Genomic DNA, 23,406 nt, shown 5'->3' on the forward strand with positions numbered 1-23,406 from the left:
AACGCCAGCAGGAAGTAATTGTTTCCTTGAAGCAATCTCTTTCAACATGCCTTCCTGTTGGAAAGAAAATCAACAATATACTTTCATGTGATCTTGTTCATATCAAATAAAAATGTAATATAATTTTGATAGTAAAGTCCATGATGTGAGCAAAATGACATGTACTGCTGTCATTCCTTTTACTACCTAATAACACACATTATTTTTATTTCTATGGAATAAAACTCCAGTTAGATGCTGGTTCTTGACCAGTTTGTATTTGTGAACATAAACAGCAGCAGGCTTAAGAGAGAGAAGTGAAGTTGTGCAGTAATTATCATCGATGTTTTCAGTGTCATAAATGAACAATTAAAGAGAAATAACCCATTAAAATTCAGTTGGCACTTACCAGGAAGACACATTGGACAGCATTCATTCCCTGTCTGATATTCTGTTGGATGACATGTGAGGGTTTGACCGCTGAAGACGTTCATCATAAAGATCTGTGGAGGTCAGAAAAGGTTCTCTGTCTCAGTGAAGCGTCAGTTATAATCATTATGTTGCTGAAACCAGGTTAAAAAATTCCACACTTCAACCAGAGAATGATAAAATTGAAGATGATCAGCAGGAGGTGAAAAAGAAGAAACACAGGAATAAAATATCCAACAACAGCAACCAGAGGAGCAGGAAATGTGAGTGGAGGATAATGATGGAGGCAGTAAGACAGAAAGAGGTCTGATCTAAGGAGATGATGCTACAGGAAGTTATGTGATATCAGATAGAAATGTCAACTTGTTACACGTCTTTTCTATTTTTCTTCACTTTAAATTATTGCATTAATAAATGCAGACAGTTGTCAGTGTGGCTCTGTTAAGGTGGAGTGATCCCAAAGTTCACAATACACTGAACTCATCTGAACCTCAAAGATCAAACAGGTTAAAGTCAGACGTCCTCCTACTTTACTGCACTGCCAGAGATATTTCTGGACCTCAGTCTAACATCACCTTCACCAAACTGTCTCCTCCCATCTCACATGATGAGGGAGGAGGAGAAACAAGAAGGAGGTCACAGCAGCTTCAGTTTCTTATTTGATTCATCCATCCATCCATCCATCCATCCATCCATTCTCTATACACCGCTTTATCCTCACTAGGATAGCGGGGGGTGCTGGAGTCTAGCCCAGCTGACTCGGGCGAAGGCAGGGGACATCCTGGACAGGTCGCCAGTCTGTCTCAGGGCTACATATACAGACAAACAATCACATTCACATTCACACCTACGGGCAATTTGAAGTAACCAATTAACCTCAGCATATTTTTGGACTGTGGGAGGAAGCCAGAGTACCCAGAGAAAACCCACTCATGCACAGGGAGAACATGCAAACTCCATGCAGAAAGATCCCAGGCCGGGATTTGAACCGGGGATCTTCTTGCTGCAAGGCGAAAGTGCTAACCACTACGTCACTGTGCAGCCCTTATTTGATTCATGTATGTGGAAAATGAAGCTACTGCATCAAAGTGACAGAGTCAGAAAGAAAAAGTCAGAAAATGAAGTAAGTTTACAGAAACGTTGGAGAGGAGATGAAACTTTATGAATAAATGACTGTCAAATGCAAACTTGTTTTACCAAAAATGTTGCAGGCGTCAAAAGTTTTCTTCCCCACATCATTTTATCAGGAGGAAAGTTGTAGTTTTTCTTGATCTGAAGACACCACCTCACTGAGAATTGGGATTTGTTGAGTTGTAGCTGCAGGAAAACTTCTGGAAGCAGAAAGAAACCAGATCAAAATTGTTCTAACAAATCTGGGTACTGTGGGGGAATCATTCTTCAGCTGCTTCGTACCAGATTTGTGCAGGAAAAGAGTTTAAAGTGTCAACATGCAGCTGCAGAGCTGTTAAGAAGCAGCTTAATGTTCACTTCTCCTTAGAGAGCAATAACAGATCATTGAATCATGATGAGCTGCTCAAAGTTCACTTTATTTTAACTTCATCTGTTTGTTTCCTTTCAAAGTTCCTTTTATAACACTGATAGATGTTCAGATGAGCCTGATTCAGGAAAAAGTCTGAATGTTTGTGGTCACAGAGCAGCATGTGATTATTAGACTGATCTCTGGACACAAACTGTTTTTATCAGCTCAGACTTCTGATCTTATGATGGCAGGTTTTACAACTCTGAAGGATCAGAGGTCACAAGAGAAGTTAATCTGATTACAGTTTAACAGAAGGTGAACTTCTTTCCAGTCTTCCTCAACTGAACAAACACGTTTTCTACCATTAACAGTCTTTCTATTGCTTAGAAAACTCTGAAACAACTGCTGCCAGTGTTAAAGGTTACCAGTGTGATACATTCACTGAATCCCTGCTGTCACTAGAATATCTCAGTACTGTTCTGCTTCATTCCTGTGACACAAGAGGTATTGGAAACAGTCCTGGACTCTCTTTAGACCTCAGTCTGTTCTGAAGATGGAGACACAGAAACTGATCATATTTATAAATTCTCTCTGATGTCTCTGATCTATAAAGTTGTTCAGTTTTCATGTTACAGGCCTCAGCCAAGTTATGCGTCGACACAAGACGTGTCCTAGGAGACAGGAGACAACAGGTGTGATTACTCAGCAGGCCGCAGACACATGGTATTGCTGCCATAACCATAGACTGTATAATATATGACCTTATATGACTTAATATACAGTCTATCACTTTAACACAACCTGGGCTCACCTCAGTACTCTCCCCTTGTGGTGAAAGTAGGGAAAGTGCATCCTAGTGGCAACTTCACATTAAAATGTACCCTTTCTCAAGGAAAAAAGGTAAGTTGGAGTACCTGATTAGGTTGAAAGGCTATGGCAGTAAGATACATGAAATACTTATGCAATTGTGGCAATATATTTATCGGCGTCACAAGCACAAGAGGTATTGGATCAGTTTTCACTCGCAGTTGTGCAGCTGTTTCTCACTGAGTCTGATGTTTTTCAGTTCCTAAACTAGTCTTGGACATAAGGGGTTAATCAAACCAGTATAGTATGTATATAATAATACAACAGATATCTCAACTGGAACTAAACAGTTGGAGTCTCAGATCAGGGTGTGGTTTCTTTGTCTACCATCATTCACTGTTTATTTCTGTTTAAAGATTCTTTTCTTGGTTCTTTGCTGTATTAAAATCAGCTCCACTCTGCAGGTTACAGAGTACAACAGTCAGATGCTGCAGATTTCTGAAGTTTATCGATAGAAACACGTTAACAGCTGCCGCGTATCAGGAAATCATTTCTACACTGAAGTCTGAACACAGTAAATAAATAAAACCACATTCTGCTGCAGTTTTCTGCACAAACTGGAACACTGAGAAGTTATACCGACATTATAACAATATACAGAATATACAATATACTGATTATAAATACTTTAACAAATGGTCTTACCGTCGATGACATAAAACATTTCCGTCACGGCGCTATGAGTAGTTCATGGACCATTGGAAATACGACCTCCATCCATCCATTATCTACACCGCTTAATAACAGCACACATTTATACACTTTGATGATGTTGAATTCAGAATTTTCACAGTTTGCTGTTAAATGGAGATCAAATTTTAGCTGAGTATCGGGAGCACCTCAGTCATCTATCCCGTCAACATCAAAAATACTATACTTCCCACTAGTGATGTTACGCTCGAGCCAGTTTGCTCGACACAGTGCCGAGCTTTTGAAGCGAAAGTGTTTCGAGGAGCTCAGTGAAGCTGACCCCCCACCCACAGAAAAAAATCCAAGCAAACAGGCTGAGTGGTTAGTGCCTCGTTTGTGCTGATTTGTGCCGTTAAAATTTTCGTTTGTGCTGCTATCGTTTTTAAGATATTAAAGATTATTTTTTAGATCATTCAGAGGTCATCATCCCCCCCAGCTTGCTCCAAAATGAACTAGAGTTGTCTACTTTTTTAGTGCTTCGTTTGTGCTGATTTGTGCCGTTAAAATTTTCGTTTGTGCTGCTGTAGTTTTTGAGATATTACAAGTTTTATTTACAGATGATCACATGACCCGAATTGATGACGTCTGTGGTCTGCCACATTTATAATGTCTTATTGTATATAATGTGTATAGAACTACTGTCATAACATCTGAGGATGTTCAACCTGTGTTATTGCTGGAAAATGTCTCTTTGAACTGACTTTGTGTCTTTGTGTGTACATTTGTTCAATAAAATTTGGTTAAATAAACGTAGAATGTATGTTTATGTTACTAATTTACATTTTTAATGAAGTGTGCTTTATATTACTTTGCCAATCACATTTCTGTCATAAGACAATAAATGAAATCGCTTCAAGGTTTATTTAGGAGCATGAAGCATTTAAAAAAAAACAACATTCAGCACTCCCCACTAAGAACTACACAAAATAGCAGTCTTTCACAGCCATTCAACAAGACACACACATTGGATGACCTTTTCACAATTTTACCATTTCAGTGGTATTTTTACAACCTTCAGACAAATCTGATTTCTAGACACGGTAAGTGCACTTGTAAAATACCCACGTTTTAGTTAAAACGAAGCACTAAAAAAGTAGACAAGTCTGGTTCATTTTGGAGCAAGCTGGGGGGATGATGACCTCTGAATGACCTAAAAAAATAATCTTTAATATCTCAAAAACGATAGCAGCACAAACGAAAATTTTAACGGCACAAATCAGCACAAATGAGGCACTAACCACTCAGCCTGTTTGCTTGGATTTTTTCTGTGGGTGGGGGGTCAGCTTCACTGAGCTTTTGAAAGATGGAAGATAAAAAAGAGCAAGAGTGGAGGGGAGAAGGCAAGAATAAAAAAGAATGACAAATGAAATGACAATGAAAGATGCTGAACTTTACAAACCACCGTTTAAGTTAATGAATTATCAAGTCAAATTGTATGAATTGTGTGGCGTTGTAACATAACGTTATATCATTTTAATAATAGTATGATGCAATGCCACATAACTGGGAAACTTTGTCTTATGAACACTAATTTGCTTGCTATTTGAAATTGCAAAAAATAACATTGTAATGTAAAGAATAGTACTGGAAATTTGCCTTTTAACTGATGTTCTCATATTTGTGAAATCTAAGTTGTGATGGAACTGTTTCCTTGCAGAGGAAAAAGAGATGATAGTGTTCTTAGAAAGTGTTAATTCTTTTAAATTTAATATTGGTATTTATTCTTATTTAATTTTAAAGGTTTGGACATTGTCAACTCAACTAGAGTTTGGCCACTAAAACTTTAGATTTTATAGTTTAAAGTTTTATACTTTATAGTTTAAAGAACTAGCCTAGTTGGTCCCCTGGTATTGTACTGTGGCTGTTAGGGATTATGTGGTTCTTTAGCCACTAAGGACGGTGCAATTAAATGTAAGAGAATGATAAATCGCTCTGAAAAATTTGTCCCCCCTCACTTCTGAGATGGTGGTTACGCCCATGCCTGTCTTTATTCCAATAAAACATAAATCATCATGGTAACATATCAATTTAAACTAGCTTATTAGAAAACTATACGGGAAAAATACAGGAAAGAAAAAATAAACCAGCAGTCAGTTGGTGACTCCATGCTTCGTGCGTAAGTTAGGCTACTGTGACACCACGGCACCGTTTCAAACTTGATCGATTACACTGGTCTGGAGAAGCCACAGATGGAAAAGCAGTAGCACTAGAGATGGCATCATGGCTTCAAAAAGAAAGTTCAGGAGTGGGCTGAATATTTGCTGTTAATCATGTGTATGTGTGTTTTAACCCAATTACAAGCTGTGCACGTGATTTGGTAGTTGCCCTGTGCATGTTTTGGGGCCACAAAAAAAATCTTGCTTAGGGCCACCAAAGTCCTAGGGCCGGCCCTGTATACAGCATTACAGTACACTGCCTATTGTCAGATTACATACCTGTTCTCTTGATGAAAAATCTGAATGATTGAAGACACAGTTGCTCTCCCAACATTTGGCTGCACCCTTCGACCAGCCTCGGCCATTGTTAGCCCATGATTGAGAGCGTGATCTACTAGTGTGGCTCTTATCTCATCAGGAACACACAGATGTCCTCATCCTCTTCTGCCTCTTCCTCTGTTTGGCCTCTCAACTCCTCCACCACACAGCCTCACTGCTCTTCCTCTTCTTCTTCTCTCTGGCTGCTGATCCTGTCCAATTCCTCGTCCTTCCATTGTCAGACAGTGTAACATTGTGTTGTGCTCCAGCTATATAGATACTTGCCAGGTGATGGTTCATGAGATGTACCTTTGAGCAATTTCAGAAAACCCAAACCCTTCACACATTTTAGAGAAAGTCAAGATTCATCTGGGAGCAATTTACCATTTCAGGACAGATTTAGAAAAATTGTCTAGTCAAAATGTATAGAAACATCCTTGACATATTATGACAACTTGTTCAACCATTTTGCATGTAAAGACTTATGCGATGAATTAATGCCTAAACGTAGTAGAGGGTGAGACTATTCAACAGAGACCCATGATAATACATTTTGATCAACATGACAAAAGCAACTGATAATGTAGGAAACAGCAGAGAATTGTACAGAATCATTTGTATGGATGTACCAAAGCATTTGCAACTTGTTCAAAGAAATGAGAAACTGCTTTTTGATGTGCACAAGTGACACAATGATGTGAAGATTGAACAAGTAGTTTGGAGAATTTCAGTTCTGATCTGAGAAATGTACCAAAGTGACTGAGTAAAACTGTAACAAAACTGATGAGTGTTTTGGTGACTGGATGCAACACTGAGTTCAGCCACTAGAGGTCAGTCTTGTACAGTTTTAAAATAAAGGCGACATTTACAGTAAAAGACCATTGTATTCATTTTTTGAAAAGTGTTGGTTTTCATCCCAAAAGACTCTTCTTTGCTACCCTTTACCATCTTTTGTAGACAGTAACAGTTATTCTAATATATTTAAGATGCTGTTTAGAGGTATTTAATTTCTTGCAGTTAGAATAATCCTATTGTATCCTCCTGCATTGTAGAATGGATTCTATTGTATACTTTGGTTTTAGTTGGAAGAAATATTTAATAAAAAGAAAACAAAATTACAACAAGCACTTAAGTTCAGAGGTTTTTCAGCCTTCGTACGTCACTTCTCAGAGCTTTGCACCAAATTTTGAAAACTAAAAAACACAGAAACTGAAAAAAGTAGAATTATTTTGATCCTGACTTGATCTACATGCTGATAAGATTCTGCAGCCACATCTATTTTTGACCAGGAATCAGAATGATGCATCAGATGACCTGCCTGCCACAAAACAAAACCCTGAGCCCAACCAAAGTGACCTGGAAGAAATCGGAGCTCAGAGCGAAGAAACAGCAGACAAGTGGCTTACAGGAAGTTTTTTGTCCTCATTTGTCCTCACCTGCAGTCTGAGTGTGAAGTTCTCTGTTTGGATGATATGATACAATAAGGTCTTTAAGATACGATGGAGCTTGGTCATTAAGAATTTTTTTTATATTAGAAGCAGGATTTAAAATTTTTATTTAAATTATAAATATCCTGGATTTTACAGGGAGCCAATATGAGAGAAATATGATCTCTGTTACTGGTTCCTGTCAGAAGTCTGGCTGCAGCATTTTGTATCAGCTCAAGATTTTTCATAAAGTTATTGGGACATCCTGATAATATGGAGTTACAATATAAGGTTTTGGTGATGTGTAGTACACAAAAGAAGGTTAAACATCAGCTACAGTTTCTATCTGTGATCTCAGTGAGAGTGAATGTTGTCTCTGTTGTTATATCAGTGAATGTGACTGACTGGCTACTGTTTTCAGCTTTACATTATGACGTGTCAGTGATCCAGATTGTCCATCAGAGCTGCACAGTAAAATGGTGAAAACACCACTAGTGTATCAGCTGCTGCTTGACTATAATAACTTGGGGTTTTGCTTTGACTCCTATTAGCAGACATGCAGTTTTATCTGCTTTTTGATCCTCCAGTCCTCGTCCTCACAGCCAAGGATGCCTTTAACTCATTTATTAATTTATATATGATATACCATACACTGTCTATAGAATATGGGATGCACAGTGAGTAGTGGTTAGCACTTTCGCCTTGCAGCAAGAAGATCCCCGGTTCAAATCCCAGCCTGGGCCTGGGATCTTTCTGCATGGAGTTTGCATGTTCTCCATGAGCATGCGTGGGTATTTTCCGGGTACTCCAGCTTCCTCCCACAATCCAAAAATATGCTGAGGTTAATTGATGACTCTAAATTGCCTGTAGGTGTGAATGTGATTGGTTGTCTGTATATGTCTTGTTTTGTGGACCTAAACTACATTAAACTGACTATTAGGTACTAACTCACAACTATTTATTTGGAAGACTGCACATATCAGAAGGCCAACCAATCACAACATCCCAGGGATGCTGCATTGAAGATCATTAGCACTGGTCGTTAATGTGCAAACTGAATCATCAGTGAATATTACATCCCCCTTTTTCTGAAAAACGCTACAACATCGAGTAAACAGAATCCAACAGTCTGAACCTTTATGTCATGTAGCCCATTAGGTGGCTAAATACTGCAGCTTGTTAAACTCAACGCTGTAGATGCACTTGAACATGACATTCTCAGAATATTCGGTAGCGAATATAACAACCAGACATTGTAACATTTACCATTATAGTTTCTAAACATTGTTAACATTCCAGTTAAAGGTCCATAACTGTTCGGGGTCTGACTTCCCGTCCTGAACGGGTTCTGTATGGGGTTGTATGAGGTCTGTTCTCTGTTGGACTGCCCAGTGTCTGAGTGTGTTGCTGAATGTCGGTGTATTTTGTGTCCCTTCAGTATCCATCAGGTGTTGTCTGTTGCGGCGATACTCGCAACCATCTTCTGTGCACACGTGGTATGACCTCTCTGTGTCAGCAGGTTTTATGACGACTGCAGGTTTCCAGCGGCCATATTCCTGTATTCTCACATTCTGTCCTGCACGTAGCTGCTTCAATGGCTTGGATGTTCTGTCGTAGTATCTTTTTTGGGACTGCTGCTGTAGGACTCGGTGTTAGTGTATCATCTTGTGGTTGATAACTTCAGGCTGGAGTTGTTGGTGGGTGTTTGGGAGGATAGATCTTAATCTGCAACTCATTAGAAGCTGTGCTGGTGATCTGAAGTTGTCAACAGGTGTATTCCTGTACTCCAACAAAGACAAATAGAAGTCCTTTTGATCCTTCTTGCTCTTTTCCAGGAGCAGTTTTGCTATTTGCACGTATTTCTCAGCAAGACCATTGCTTCGTGGTCGTGGATAGTATGGGCTTGTAGTGGTGTGGGTGAAATCCCAGGTGCGTGCAAATGCTGAAAACTCTCCAGATGCATATTGGGGTCCATTATCTGAAACAAGAGTCTCTGGTATGCCGTGTCTGGGAAAGTTGCTTTCAGTTTCTGTTTGATGGCATGTGATGTTGTGCTACTGAGTTTGTCAATCTCGACATACCTGCTGTAGTAGTCAGCTGTCACCATGTAGTCTTCATGGTTCCAAGTGAATAGATCTGATGCGATGACTTGCCATGGCCTGTCTGGAATAGTGTGGTTTATCATAGGCTCTCTCGTGTTAGCAGGTTGTTGTTCGAGGCAGGTGGAGCATCTGTTTACCATGTCCTCGATTTGTTTGTTCATCCGAGGCCAGAACAGTATGTCGCAAGCTCTTTGTTTGCGTTTTTCCATGCTCATGTGTCCTGTATGAATGCGTGATAACATTTCTGTGCGTAGTGAAGCAGGAATGACGATCTTCTCACCTTTGAACACTATGCCATTTATCACAGACAGCTCGTCTCTGTGATTCCAGAAGTCTGTTATGTTGTGAGGACATTTTTTCCTCTCCTCAGGCCATCCATCTCGTATCACCTGTTGTAATGCTAAAAGCTGTGCATCCTTTCCAGTTTCCTCTTTGATTTCTGTGAGCCTAGTGTCACTGACTGGCAGGCTGCTGTATACAGTATGCACCTGAATGTCCATTCTCTCACTGAGGCTGTTATCCTGGTTTGATAGTGACTTTCTTGATAGTGTGTCTGTGACGGGAACTTCCTTACCAGGTTTGTGGGTGATGGTGAAACTGTATCTTTGGAGTTGCAGGATCATTCATTGGAGCCTTGGGGGTGCTGCTGCAAGCAGTTTTCTTCGTGTCTGGTGCCCTTCCGTTGTGGAGTGACCTGGTGCAATTCCGTTGTGGATTGAATTTGCAGTGTTTTTCTCATGATGCAATCACAGAAACGATGCAGAAGCAAAGACTTACAAAATCACAAAACAGATGCAAACGAAAAATGCTGCAAATATATAAAAACATACACAAAGCCCCAGAACAACCGCAAGAGAAAAACACTGCAAATTCAATTGCAGCATTTTTTTCTTGCATGTGTTTTATGTGTTTGTGAATTTTTGGTTTGGATCATTTCTGTGTTTGCAGCACTTTTGCTGTTTGCAGCGCGTTTGCACCTGTCGGCCACCGTACAGTTCAATGTGGGTGGCGGAACTCTGGTAATGTCCATGCTTTGTGTCGTGTTCGGCAAGGTTCGTTTATTCTGACACCATGTCTTGTTTTGTAGACCTAAACTACATTAAAATGAGTGACCATTAGGTACTAACGCACAACTATTTATTTGGAAGACTGCACATATCAGAATGCCAGCTTCGCACACCAAAACATTTCCCACAAGGCACTGTGGATAAACATGTGACGCAAACAACCAATCACAACATCCCAGGGATGCTACATTCAAGATCATTAGCACTGGTTGTTAATGTGCAAACTGAATCATCAGTGAATATTACAGTATATGCCCTGCGACAGACTGTCCAGACCTGTCCAGGGTGTCCCCTGCCTTCACCCGAGTCAGCTGGGATAGGCTCCAGCACCCCCCGCGACCCTAGTGAGGATAAAGTGGTGTATAGAGAATGGATGGATGGATGTCTATAAAATATTTTTCTTTTTAATTTTTGTTAAATAGAATTTTAAAACACAAATTCGTAATTGTATATTATATATCATACCATACACTTTATGTACACTCATTTTGTATTTCATTTTCTAGTTATATAATTTTAATCCAGTTGTACATTATGTACCATAAATTGTCTGTATGATATTTTTAAAGTACTACTTTATAATCATGCATGTGTTCACTTTGTTAGGTATAATTGAATAAATATTATTTATAATGTTTATTAGGCCTTTTTTTAAGTGTACCACAGTAATAAAATATAAGATGCAGGCAAACGAATACAAAACTTGGACAACATTAACAATATAAAAAGCAACATTAGCAAAATAGTTACAAACACAAATGAACCAACTACAGCAGAGCAGCTGTTCCACTGTGAACGTCAGATATTACAGGAGATATTTACATGTTAGAGCAGCTGGACACAAATGAGACAACAAATGCAAATGTACATTAAAGCTAAAAATAAAGATCCTGTACAGGCTGCTTTACTTTCCCATGTCCAGATGTGGCATGATAGATAAGACACTCAGCTGAAGGACACACACAGCCTGAAGATCCACTCTCTAACTTGTAGTTTTCTCGTTTTACTACAGATAAAGTAAAAGGAATGTGAGCATGAACCAGCAAATTCTGAATATTACACTGAAAAATGGTGACTGTCTGGATGATTAGATAAAAAGTCATTAACTAATAAGGATTTCTACTCTTTCCCTGAGGTCATTTTCCAAGACTTTTCCAAGACATTTTCAGCCGGTTTAGAGACACATTTTCATGTCATACACTAATACATTCCCGTCCCCCTCATTCTTTGGAAGTGTTCTTTACTGCAGTTGTAACGTGCATTTACCCAGATTGTTTCTATATTTATTACTCAGACATTTGATGTTCAGTCTATGGCTGTAATTTATCTATGAAAAATAAATATGACAAATACATAATAGAATAATGCAAGCACACCCACAGATTACAGCGTAGCACTTCACTAGCATGACAAATTGGAGTTACAGGGTTCCATTGGGTAATTCCCAACTCAACTTTCTCTTGTCTCTTACTTTCTCTGGTGCAATTCACTTAAAATATTTGTATATTTTCAATAAATCACTGAAAAACTATTTCCTTTGTTACATGTCAGTTTACTGGACAAATCCGATTTTTTACATATCTGGTACTTGCATTTCTCAAACATAATTAAAATCAAAATCACTGCCAAAATACTCAAGCAAATCTGTCCATTTTGTTGTTTAATCCACCTGTCAAGCCTGTTGAATTGCATTTGATTTGTTTAAAACTTACAAAATAAAGTCAAATTAACTGATTGATAGCTGCAATGTTAATTTAGCCATGTTAAATCACATTAATTTATGCTAACAACAGTGGAAATAAGAAATGCCAGTGGTCAGGGATGAATTTTAAATCTAAAGGTGTTCTAAGATACCACCCTGCCCACTGTCCGCTGCTGCTACTATTTCCCTATTTATGTATTTTTACTCCATTTGGACTGCATGAAATGCTTCTTTGACCAAAAATGTGTATATGTGTGTAAATTACATTAAGTTCGTGTTTTTTTCCACAACCTCTTAAGCCCATATAGAGCCACTGCTGCACCATCATATGGAGGCGGACAGTCCACTACAGAGACTTTATGTATCTGTGTTGACCCGCGTCATCGACTGAAAGTTTGATTCCAGACATGAAGCGCTCAGTTGCATCTCAACTGCTGTGGGAAGATGTAGTTTATGTGGACGCCACCACACACTCTCTAGAACTCTCCTCTGCCTGTCACTCCACGGAAGACAGAGAAGAGCTTGCGGTCGCCCATGGGAGAGAAAACCCTCACACTCGTGGACCAACACTTTTCAACTAACAGTCACTAGTTTTGTCTCTAGGTGATAAGTCCTTAACGGGGTCTGAAAAGTCGCTAAATGTAGCGACAAGAGGGAAAGCAAATTTGATTGGCTGGTAGCATCACGTGAGGCGCTGCGCCGGCTAAAAGCTGAGAAACGCTGGTGCCAACACAAACAGACATGCATGTCCAATACTTTTAACCCGTTTGCATTGACAGGGGGATGATACATATTTTTCCAGGATAAGTTAACCGTTTCCAGGATATTTGACCTTTTTCTCATTTTCCATATGTTTTCCATGACTGGAAAATTGGTCAATCATTTTCCAGGTTTTCCAGGACGCATGGGAACCCTGCTGTTTACTGAAAGATTGATGCTAGAGAGGCTACGCGTACGGGTCCGTATCTGTAGACACTACGTTACTGAAACCCCAAGGAGAAAGAAGACCTCTTAAAGCACTGTTAAGCGGATATTCAAACCAGTAAAGCTCACTGAACAGATGACAGCTTAGAATTCTGACAGCACTTGAATGGAGCACTTTTTTTTTTAAACGGAGACATTTTCTCGAGCTCGAAGCAAGACAGAACTGAGGTTTCCTGTGCTTTTTATGACCTATTCGTCTACCAAGAAGCATTCATCCGTAGCCCTACAGGTATGATAAAATCCACTTGGATCGTTTTGAGGTCTTAAAGGAATATAAATGCACTGTGACTCGTTCAATATTGTCCTGAGACGGCAGTGATTGGTGTAAAATGTGTCGCTCGTTGTGTGTCGCAGTTCTTGAAGACTGCGGATTGTTTACAGGAGCATCACGAAGTGTGTATAGCCGACACAAGCAATGCTATCACGGTAATGTGTGCTGAAAATGTAGTGGTGGAGGTCACCAGAGGGGAGCTGCAGGAAGAGTAGAGAGTCAATTATTAGTTCAGATGTGGGACACATCAGGTACATTGTTTTTGATCGCAGGCACTTGGAGTTTGGACATTTGATTGTTATTTTTTTAATCAAATAAATGGATTGGCATATCCAACCAAAGTAAGTGGCTTGCTGTATTGTTTGTGGAAGCAAAGAACTGAGAAGCATGCCAATGAAGCCGCGAGTACAAAAACTGGGACAGTGCGTCACCATATAGTTCCTGACAGACAGGTAGTGAGGGGAAAGGTTCATGTTTTTGCTGCTATGGAAATGCAGGTAATTTGCGCTGCCATGTTTATTTTGATCCGCAGAGTGACGCCAGTTTGACACTTCAAGATCTTCTTTTATTTATCTATCTATCAAAATGTATTTATAGAGCATGTTACATGAACATAATAAAAGAAAACCAAAGTGCCTTCCATCAGCATGATAAAGCAAAACAATGCAATTTGATTACCATAAAACCATGAAAAACATAAAACCATTTAACTAAAATGCAGCACAGATCAATCAGTAACATTTAAATTAGGCATTTTGGGACGACATGAAAAAGTAAAACAGTCCTAGGAGTCAAAGGCACGTCTGAATTTGTGGGTTTTCAGTCTGGACTTGAAAAGGTCGGCAAAAGAACCATCACCCCACTGCTTATACTGGGACCTGGGCACATCTAGCACCATCTGAGTGGACAACCAGAGGGCTCTGCTGGGGCGGTGGATGGTTAAAATCTCACATAAATGTAATGGAGCAAGACCATGAAGAGCTTTAAAAGCAAATGTTAAAATTTTAAACTCAATGCGATGATGGACCAGGAGCCAGTGGAGGGTGGAGAGGATGGGGGTGATGTGACTGTGTCTAAATGTGCAGGTTAGAAGATGGGCAGCTGCATTCTGAACCAGTTGTAATCGACGGAGCGATGTCTGTGTGATACCAAAATAAAGTGCTTTGCAATAGTCGATGTGAGAACTGATAAAAGCATGAATGGCCTTCTCCAGGTCGTGCTGGGAAAGAAAAGGCTTGATTTTAGTGAGATGACGTCCTTGAAAAATGCTCGCCTTGACAGCAAAAGTCTGTCAAATCTCAATTCACTGTCAAAAATGACTCCAAGGTTTTTTACTGTTTGACTGACAGGGATGCTCAGTGATGAACTGGAAAATACAGTGAGGTGCAAAGTTTAGCCAAAGTTTAATGTCTGAATGGCAGCTGTGTAGAGAGTCCAGAGCAGACGCAGCATTGGGGAGCACAGGCAGATAGAGCTGGAGGTCATCAAAATACAGGTGGAAAGACGGGTTATGCTTTGCAATGATTGCTCCAGCAGCATATATAATGAGAACAGAACTGGTCCAAGGATAAGGATGGACCTTTCTGGTACCCCAGATGACAGCAACACAGAGATGAATGATCATCAAGCATCACAGCAAAGGTCCTGTCTGTCAGGTAGGAGCTGAACCACTGGAGAACAGTGCCCTGTAGACCAACATGCTGAGCCAGATGAGAAATGAGTATGGAGGGGTCCACAGTTTCAAAAAGCTGCTATAAGATGTTGTTTGAGTCGTTTGGACAAAAACTAAACCCCAGTCAGAAATGCAGATATCATGAAGGTGGGTTTCAACTTTCTGTTTTATAACTCAGAGTTTCTGCTTCCAGCTCTGTGCGCAGTAAAGGGACATTTAGCAAGTCACATGACTCTTCTTCAGTCATCAGGTTGTATTAATGAAGAACAATGAGGAATACAAACATTTATGACGATAAAAAGCAAGACAGGAATACTGGTAGAAAACTGTTAAACTTGTGTTCATAGACAATATATATTTATACTTTACAATACTCTATTTTATTGTATTCTGTACTCTGATAACACTATATGATTGTAAACACCACAAATTTGCACCTTATTGTAAATAGCAGCATTTTAGAGAGCTTATTGTTATTTCTTTGACCAGCACAATTTGCACACCAATTTCATGTTCCCAATGGAATATCTATCTATCTATCTATCTTGATTAGTAATTAGTACAATATTACATGTTTTATTTCTAGAAGACCTCAGTGGAACCTATAAAAATAATGAAAATGAACTGCCTTAAGTCACATCTGGAGAGAAAAACTGCAAACTTGTACCTAACGAGTGGTGCAGGTTGTGCTATTTTCCATCTGATAGCTGCATGTAGAGCTGTTCAATTTTATATATTTAAACATGATATTGCATTAAAGTGCATGTAGGTCTGACACTATCCCATAATGCAGGAAGTCACTTCAATTTTTGGCCAATTCAAACTAAAATTGAATGTTCTCTGTAATAAATACCAGTAAAACAGTGAATTTTCTAATCTGTGTTCTTTCAGCTGCTGTACCAGCAGTGGAAACGGACTTCAGGACCAAACATAAAAACATATTGATGCATTTTTTTTCTGCATCACCGGCTGAGTACAGGTAGGTTTCTGTGGCAACGTGATTCATACAGTGTTTAAATCTGACACTCTGAACATAAATACATAGTTTGTGTATCTCTTGTGTTTCTTTACTCTGCTCTCAGTTATTGTAATGATATAATTAATTAAATCTCTAATGAACTCATAAACGTGAAAAGCATGAGAAGTTTGTTTTTGTTCTTTGTTCTTTCAAGTCCTAAATCTCTGTCACAAGACTCGGAGTAGTTCAAGGACCATCAGAAATATGACAGTCGGTTTGAAATGATTGTGAAAATTATGCACCGTTTGTTTAAATTCGCACAAAATATATCCCTTCCTGACCAGCAGACACAATAAGTTTTAATTTCACATCTTTTCCTGGATGACAATGTCCTTTACTAGCGTGAAAATAGATCTGGAGTCATTTAACCGAACTGAAGAAATCAATGGAAGTGTTTTTCAGAACAAAATCAGTCCTGCGGTTTTTGAATAGAACTACAAATACAAACTATTCTTTACTGTAAACATTAGAGTCATGTGGAGGATTATCCATTAGTTTGAACAAAAAATAACAAAAACATTTTTCTGTAATATGTGAAAATGTCAGACAATGATATTTGAGGAAAGACACCCTGGGTGGACATAAATGATTTTTAAAACTCTAATTGTGCAAATGTTTCTGATAAATATCAAATGTATTAGCTAGTTATTTAACTACATTGACTTTGTAATTTCAGTTCTCCAGTTTTGTATCTTGAAAATATAGTATTGTGTTATTTTGTTTAATATTACTGAATTGGTTAAAGTCTGATTTAATAGTTTTCTCAGTTTGCACTGTTTAATTCACTGCCATCGTTTCTTTGTGAAGTATTTTTACTTGCAGTTTTTATAATTGGAGTGAAAATAACTGCATTTATTTATTGTCAGAGGTTTATAATGAATCTAACCTCACAGAGAAAATGAATATTTAACATGCAGTGGTTCTGTTATTTCATTTTCTGCCTCTTCTTCAACAAAAATGTCAGATTTTATTTGGGAAAAAATCATGTTTGAATCCCAGTTTGACTGAGTCACATGTTCAAATGTCACGTTGTTGAAATTAATGCTCCAGATCCAGAACAAACAGGATTTTGCTGCTCAGCTGTGCCTGAAGGGAAACAGTTTCACACTGAACATTAAAGTCTGTGTTCAAATCTTCATTTCACGGTTTTGAAGGATTGAAGTGTTTTGACTGAGCTGTAAATAACTGAGGTGTTTGTGTAACTTTAATAATCGCTCAGTTTAAACTGAAACAGTGTCATGACTCAGGAATCAGGCAGGAAATAGAAAGTTTCCTGACAAACAGGCAAAAGGTCAAAACTGCAGAGGAAGACAGTTGAAATGAAGCAAATGTAAACTGTCAGATAGCCGAGGAACGCCTCCAGAAAATTAGGATGCAGTTTCTGGAAAAACATCACCAAATGTAGGAGTCTGTGGGTCCAGGTCAAAGTTCTGCGAATGATATTTACTCCACAGAAGCTGCTCTTACTGATCTTTACCAGCAGGTGTCTCCAGTGAACACATACTGAAACTCTGATGTCCAGGGTTCAGTGAATGCAGCTGTAGTGTCCACGTGACTGAATCAGTCAGATTCAAAAAATGCTTTTAGTTCACACACACAGACCTAAAAAACTATTAACAGGAGCTGAAGTCTAGTTTGTTGCTTCCAGCTGTTTGTAGGAGTCCAGTTTTAATCATTTACTAAAATTAAACATCACTGTAACAGCATATTTATTCATTTATTGTTTTATTTACTGCAGGATATTTACAACAGTTGCATTAATGTGCATAGGGATGCATTAAAGACCTAATTATTTAAGTAACTATGGCAATTAAAGCAGCAACGAAAAAAAACACATTTTATTGTCACATTAGTTGCAGCAGTTAGATTTTTTTCACACGCTGACATAACTTAAATGTTTAAAACATTAAATATTTTACCTCTAGGTGAACTTTCTCTCCTCACATTCTCTTCAGTATCTCTTCTCCTGGACTATTTTAACTGTTTTCACCCTGATAACCAAAACATTTTGAAATGAACCTCAATTAATCAGATCATTAGTGACCTTCACTAAACCATATCAGTTTATAAATTTTTAACTCCCATATTGACACAGTTTTCAACATTAGTGTGTTGATAAATCTATATTCTTAACATTTCAATAAACATGTTCCACCACTTAAAGTGGCTGCAAGATAAAAAAAACTATTCAACCTAATGATCTGGATCATAATGTTGCATTCGCTTAATATTGTTGGTAATTTAAACTCAAATTTCCACATTAGTTGATTATAAACTGTAGCAGCAATTTCAGCAAAACCCTTTAGTCTGCTGCTTGACGACTACTGATGCCTGAGTTGGATTCAGTCTTGACACGTGGAGCCATTTCAATTGGGAACCAGCAAGTGGTACTGTGACCTGGATACCTGTGTATTTAAAGGCCACACTAATTGCCACAGGTGTGGCACAAAACAGGAGGTAAATTGTTTTTGACCATGGCCTGTCGTGGTGGATTGTTGGAAAGACTTTGCTCTTTGTTAATTTTGTTGAACTCCTGAACGTAAATAAATTGATGATACATCCGTTCAGAATTGTGAGTTTGGACAATTATTTTTTTTGAAAAATAGACTATACTGGTGTTATTTTTGGACCACGCTGAAGTAGAAGAGTACGTCTGAGCAGCCACAAGCCACGCGTTCTTAGCGGAACAAAGTTTGCGTCATCAACATGCAAATAAAGATGAGGAGTGAATCCAGTTGGTCCCACTGACCATTTATTGTTGATGAATAAATTGAATGTAAGTTGAAATAAAATAATAAAGTTTTAAACTGAAATTTTTTTAAAAAAAAGAAGGCTTAGTTCCTTGATGCAGCCACATGGTCAAAAAACAGTTTGCCTTCCTCAGCCACACCCAGATGCTGTGGCAGCTGGTTTTTAAGCCTCCCCCTTGAGCTCCACTTACAACATCCTGAGCCAGGTGGAGTTAAACTTTCGGGTCTCCTCTAGATGGGGATTAACCCACCGATGGCCATACATTTTCCCAGAGGCACACATGCTCTCTCTCTCTCTCCCATTTACATCTAAATACTCATAAAAAGAAAGAATGTATGAAGATCAAATAAATCTCAATTTGGCTCCAACATGAACTAAATTCAAGTTGAAATAACTTAGTGAAATTTGCTTTTTAGTTCCATTTTTCATCATCTCTGAAGTCAAATTACTGAACTAGATCAACTTTTTATTTTTTACTTTTTTATTTTGTAATCTTAAAAACAAGAACAACTTCATTTTTATGAATAATCAACTTAAAAACTTGACGTATTTTTGGTACCAATCATTGGAAAAGCCAATTCCTCGAACTCAGTGCAGTTTGTTGGTTGAACATAATTTTATTATAATTCAGTTCAATTCAATTTAATTCAAACACTTTAGTTATCCCTGAGGGGCAATTGAACGGCATAAAGAGCAGCAGCAACAAAAACCAGGACAAGAACAAACAGAACATCAGACAATAAAACCGACACAAAGTTCTATAATTTAAAATTTAAATTTAGAATTTGTAAAAATTGCAGCGATTCTCCATGTCAATAAAGTGCTCTGTGCTTCACTCAAAGGTGCTATGTACACGTAGTTGTGGGGTTTGTGTAGTGTCTGGACAGGGAGTAGTCAGAGTTCAGAGGCTGGACTGCTGTGGAGACAAAGGTGGATTTCCTCCTTTGTGTTCTGCAGCGTGGACATCTTAGCCTACGGCCTGATGGGAGCTACTCAAACACTAAGTCTAGTGCGTGTGAGGGGTCATGTAGGATCCTGTGAGCAGTGGAGCAGGTTATTGGCTGGTCACAATATACAGAAAGGGCTCTAACAGTGTGTCCACTGATTTTAGAGCAAACTCTGGTGATTCTGAGTAAGCGTGTACGGTCCTGCAGATGAAGTGAATTAAACCACAAGATGAAAGTTGTCAGAACTCAAGAAGATGAAAAATGATTTCTTTAGAGTACTATAGAGCTGATGAGAAGTAAGCGGGGGTGTTTGATGGGAACAGAATGGTGGAAACCAAGGACAAATAGGTGTGGCAGGATGTTAAACAATAGAAGGATTAAAGCACCACCGCAGGGATAAAAGAAATGATTTTCTACAGATAAAGATCAACAGACAGAAAATACAAACATCATTGTAATTTTCATGCATGAATGTTTTGTGTAATTACACTTTTTAACACTGATCTTTTCTCTCATGTGAAATTTTGACTGCAATAATAGAAATTACATAATTCATTTATTATGTCATATCTGTGTACCTATCAAATGTAAAGTCGTTGTGGCTTGTACATTGTCTTTATTTTTTGCCTTATTGTACTTTTATTTTCTTATTTCACTTCTTTCATGCTTCTTCTGTATCCAGCTGCTGTAACATGTATGTTTTCCAGATGAAGTTTATTTTATCTTAACTTGTATTGTTCTGTGTGTACGTAAATATAATTAAAAATAATTCTTTCTTATGGAACGAAATGTGTACTCAGTGATGTGTTCACTATCACAGTGTTCTATTGTGGTTCCTATAAAAGTTGTGGCTTCTTAATTCAATCACATTTGCTTTATTTCTCATACACTGCTTTTGGTTCCTTCCAGGTTATCTTCAATAGAAGTTTCTCTACTCATAACCAGCAAACTAGAAACTTTCTCATCACTGTTGCTGCTCTCTTTCAATTGTATTCTTACTGGACATGGAAGAACAAGACTAAATAACAGGCAGAGAAATGAGGTGTAAAACATCACATGAATTCCCTGCTTACAGCAGCAGCCACCAGACATCGGGGATGATTCATGTCCTGAATCATAAATGAGTATTTGATAAAATTATGATTAAAGTTATGCTTCTTTGAGGGAAAAAACACTTGAGAATCTTCGATGCTCCACACCGGTTTAGCATGTGATCTGAATGTTGTTAGTGACACCTATCAACGTGTAGAGACATGTAAGAAAATCAAAGTCATTGAATCACCTCCACACACAGTGAATCCCCTCTGAAGCTTCAAATAGACCCAAAAACTCCTACGGTATGAAGGAAACAGAAAATGTGTCAGTGTACCGTAAATTCCCCCTTCATGTGCTTTTTCCTCATGTGGGTTGATTTTCCACATATCACAGACAGCATGTAGTTTTATTTTCTACCAGTTCATAACATAAGTCATGTCAGGCTTTTCAGATAACAAGATGAAGCTCTTGGAATATTATGTTATGACAAAAACTCAACAAATCCAAATGTTTTTCATGTGAGCATCTCTTTGCAGACACATGGGAGAATAAAAATCTCCCTTTAGCAGGAAGGAGAACCATCTAACTGGCAAGAAACGTTCTCACAACGTTGGATAACATGACCTACAAATTCTGATAATTTTTTAAAGAAACTGTTCATTTCCGCTAATGCTCCTATAAAGTTAATATGTTTCGGTGACAACATTTAGAGGATGTTGTCAGGAACATGGATGATGTTCCACTATGAGTAGTGAAGAAGTGAGAAGTGTAAATATAACTGAGTGTCATCCGTGTCAAAATTAAAGTGTATTTAGTGTTTCCTAATAGTACTGCCTAAGAGGACCATATACAAGCTTACACTTACACTTACAACGAATGAACAAACTGGAATGATCAGATAAATATGATGAAAACCAGACTAGTGGGATTAATATCAATGACATGTTCAGTCAAGTCCCTACTTGTCTTGTTCCAGTAAATACCAGCAGTGTTCAAGTGACTTAATCAGACCTCAGTTTAGCTGTAAGCACTGATACAATAAATAGTCTTTCTGTGAATTTAGATACTTGTATTTTTTCTGTTTCTCAAGAACAGATAAGACATTGTGTGACTGAATCATGTGTTCTACTGATAAAGTCTCATTCTTACCATTTTCTGCAGACGTTCTGAGCAGATAAAGCATTTGACTGTTTTCACCCTGAACCCAACCTGCTGTCAGTGATAGAGTGTAACTGAATACATTTACTCATGACTAGACTTAAGCATAAATTCGCAGTACTTTTCTTTTACTTTTGTATTTCTATTTCATACAACATTGTACTTCTGGTCCACTGCATGAGAAAGGTTTCATAGTTTTTACACCACTACATTAGTCCAATTGCTCGTTACTCCTCACATTACACATTTTACAACCTTCTTAGGTCACCTGGACATTGCAGGAATGTCACAAAGATGAAATCGGGCTGTTTTTCTACACTCATGATAAGTAAACTTAAATTTAATTTTTTTTTCCAACACAGATGCTACAACGAGCCTTCATTCTAAAAGCATTCTGAGAAATTTCCGTTTTCATTAGCTAGATTTTGTTTTAGTTCCTACATTGTTAAAGGTGGAATAATGTCTTTTGAAGACTTTAAAAAATGTTTAGCAATAGCACTGTCAGACCAATATTAACTTTCTTTATCATTCAACATTGTGGGAATGTTTTGTACATATACAGCGGGTATGAAAAGTATTCAGACCCCTTGAAATTTTTCACTCTGTGTGTCATTGCAGCCATTTGCCAAAATCGAAGAAGTTCATTTTATTTTTCATCAATGTAAACTCAGTACCCCCATCTTGACAGAAAAAAAAAAAACAGAAATGTAGAAATTTTTGCAAATTTATTAAAAAAGAAAAACTGAAATATCACATGGTCAGAAGTATTCAGGCCCTTTGCAGCGACATTCATATTTAACTCACATGCTGTCCATTTCTTCTGATCCTCCTCGAGATGGTTCTGCTTCTTTATTGGAGTCCAGCTGTGTTTAATTAAACTGATTGGAATTCATTAGGAAAGGCACACACCTGTCTATATAAGACCTTACAGCTCACAGTGCATGTCAGAGCAAATGAGAATCATGAGGTGGAAGGAACTGCCCAAGGAGCTCAGAGACAGAATTGTGACAAGGCACAGATCTGGCCAAGGTTACAAAAGAATTTCTGCAGCACTCATGGTTCCTAAGAGCACAGTGGCCTCCATAATCCTCAAATGGAAGAAGTTTGGGACGACCACAACTCTTTCTAGACCTGGCCGTCCAGTCAAACTGAGCAATGGTGGGAGAAGAGCTTTGGTGAGAGAGGTAAAGAAGAACCCAAAGATCACTGTGGCTGAGCTCCAGAGATGCAGTCAGGAGATAGGAGAAAGTTCCACAAAGTCAACTATCACTGCAGCCCTCCACCAGTCGGGGCTTTATGGCAGAGTGGCCCGACGGAAGCCTCTCCTCAGTGCAAGACACATGAAAGCCCGCA

At 38.4% G+C, this 23,406-nt stretch overlaps 1 protein-coding gene and 1 long non-coding RNA gene across 3 annotated transcripts in view; one reads left to right on the forward strand and one right to left on the reverse strand.

Annotated features, from left to right (window-relative positions):
- Positions 1-3,737, reverse strand: part of LOC127534345 (tumor necrosis factor receptor superfamily member 14-like) — a 42,028-nt gene extending 38,291 nt beyond the window's left edge. Inside the window, exons 1-2 of one of the 2 annotated variants that reach the window (XM_051949305.1) lie at positions 3,401-3,737; positions 1,694-1,739 (exon numbers count right to left, since the gene is read on the reverse strand). In XM_051949305.1, coding sequence (XP_051805265.1) covers positions 1,694-1,739; positions 3,401-3,419 — 65 coding nt within the window. In that variant the 5' untranslated portion in view covers positions 3,420-3,737. Of the gene's footprint in view, positions 1-1,605; positions 1,740-3,400 lie in introns of both variants that reach the window. The other variant, XM_051949306.1, reaches the window with a different exon arrangement.
- Positions 3,738-10,444: 6,707 nt separating this feature from the next.
- On the forward strand, positions 10,445-17,300 carry LOC127534350 (uncharacterized). The gene is made up of 2 exons (XR_007942456.1): positions 10,445-13,430; positions 16,036-17,300. It is a non-coding gene; the product is annotated as an uncharacterized LOC127534350 (long non-coding RNA).
- The last annotated feature ends 6,106 nt before the right edge of the window (positions 17,301-23,406 follow it).

This window comes from Acanthochromis polyacanthus, chromosome 6 (genome assembly GCF_021347895.1).
Source record: "Acanthochromis polyacanthus isolate Apoly-LR-REF ecotype Palm Island chromosome 6, KAUST_Apoly_ChrSc, whole genome shotgun sequence".
Classification (NCBI taxonomy): domain Eukaryota; kingdom Metazoa; phylum Chordata; class Actinopteri; family Pomacentridae; genus Acanthochromis; species Acanthochromis polyacanthus.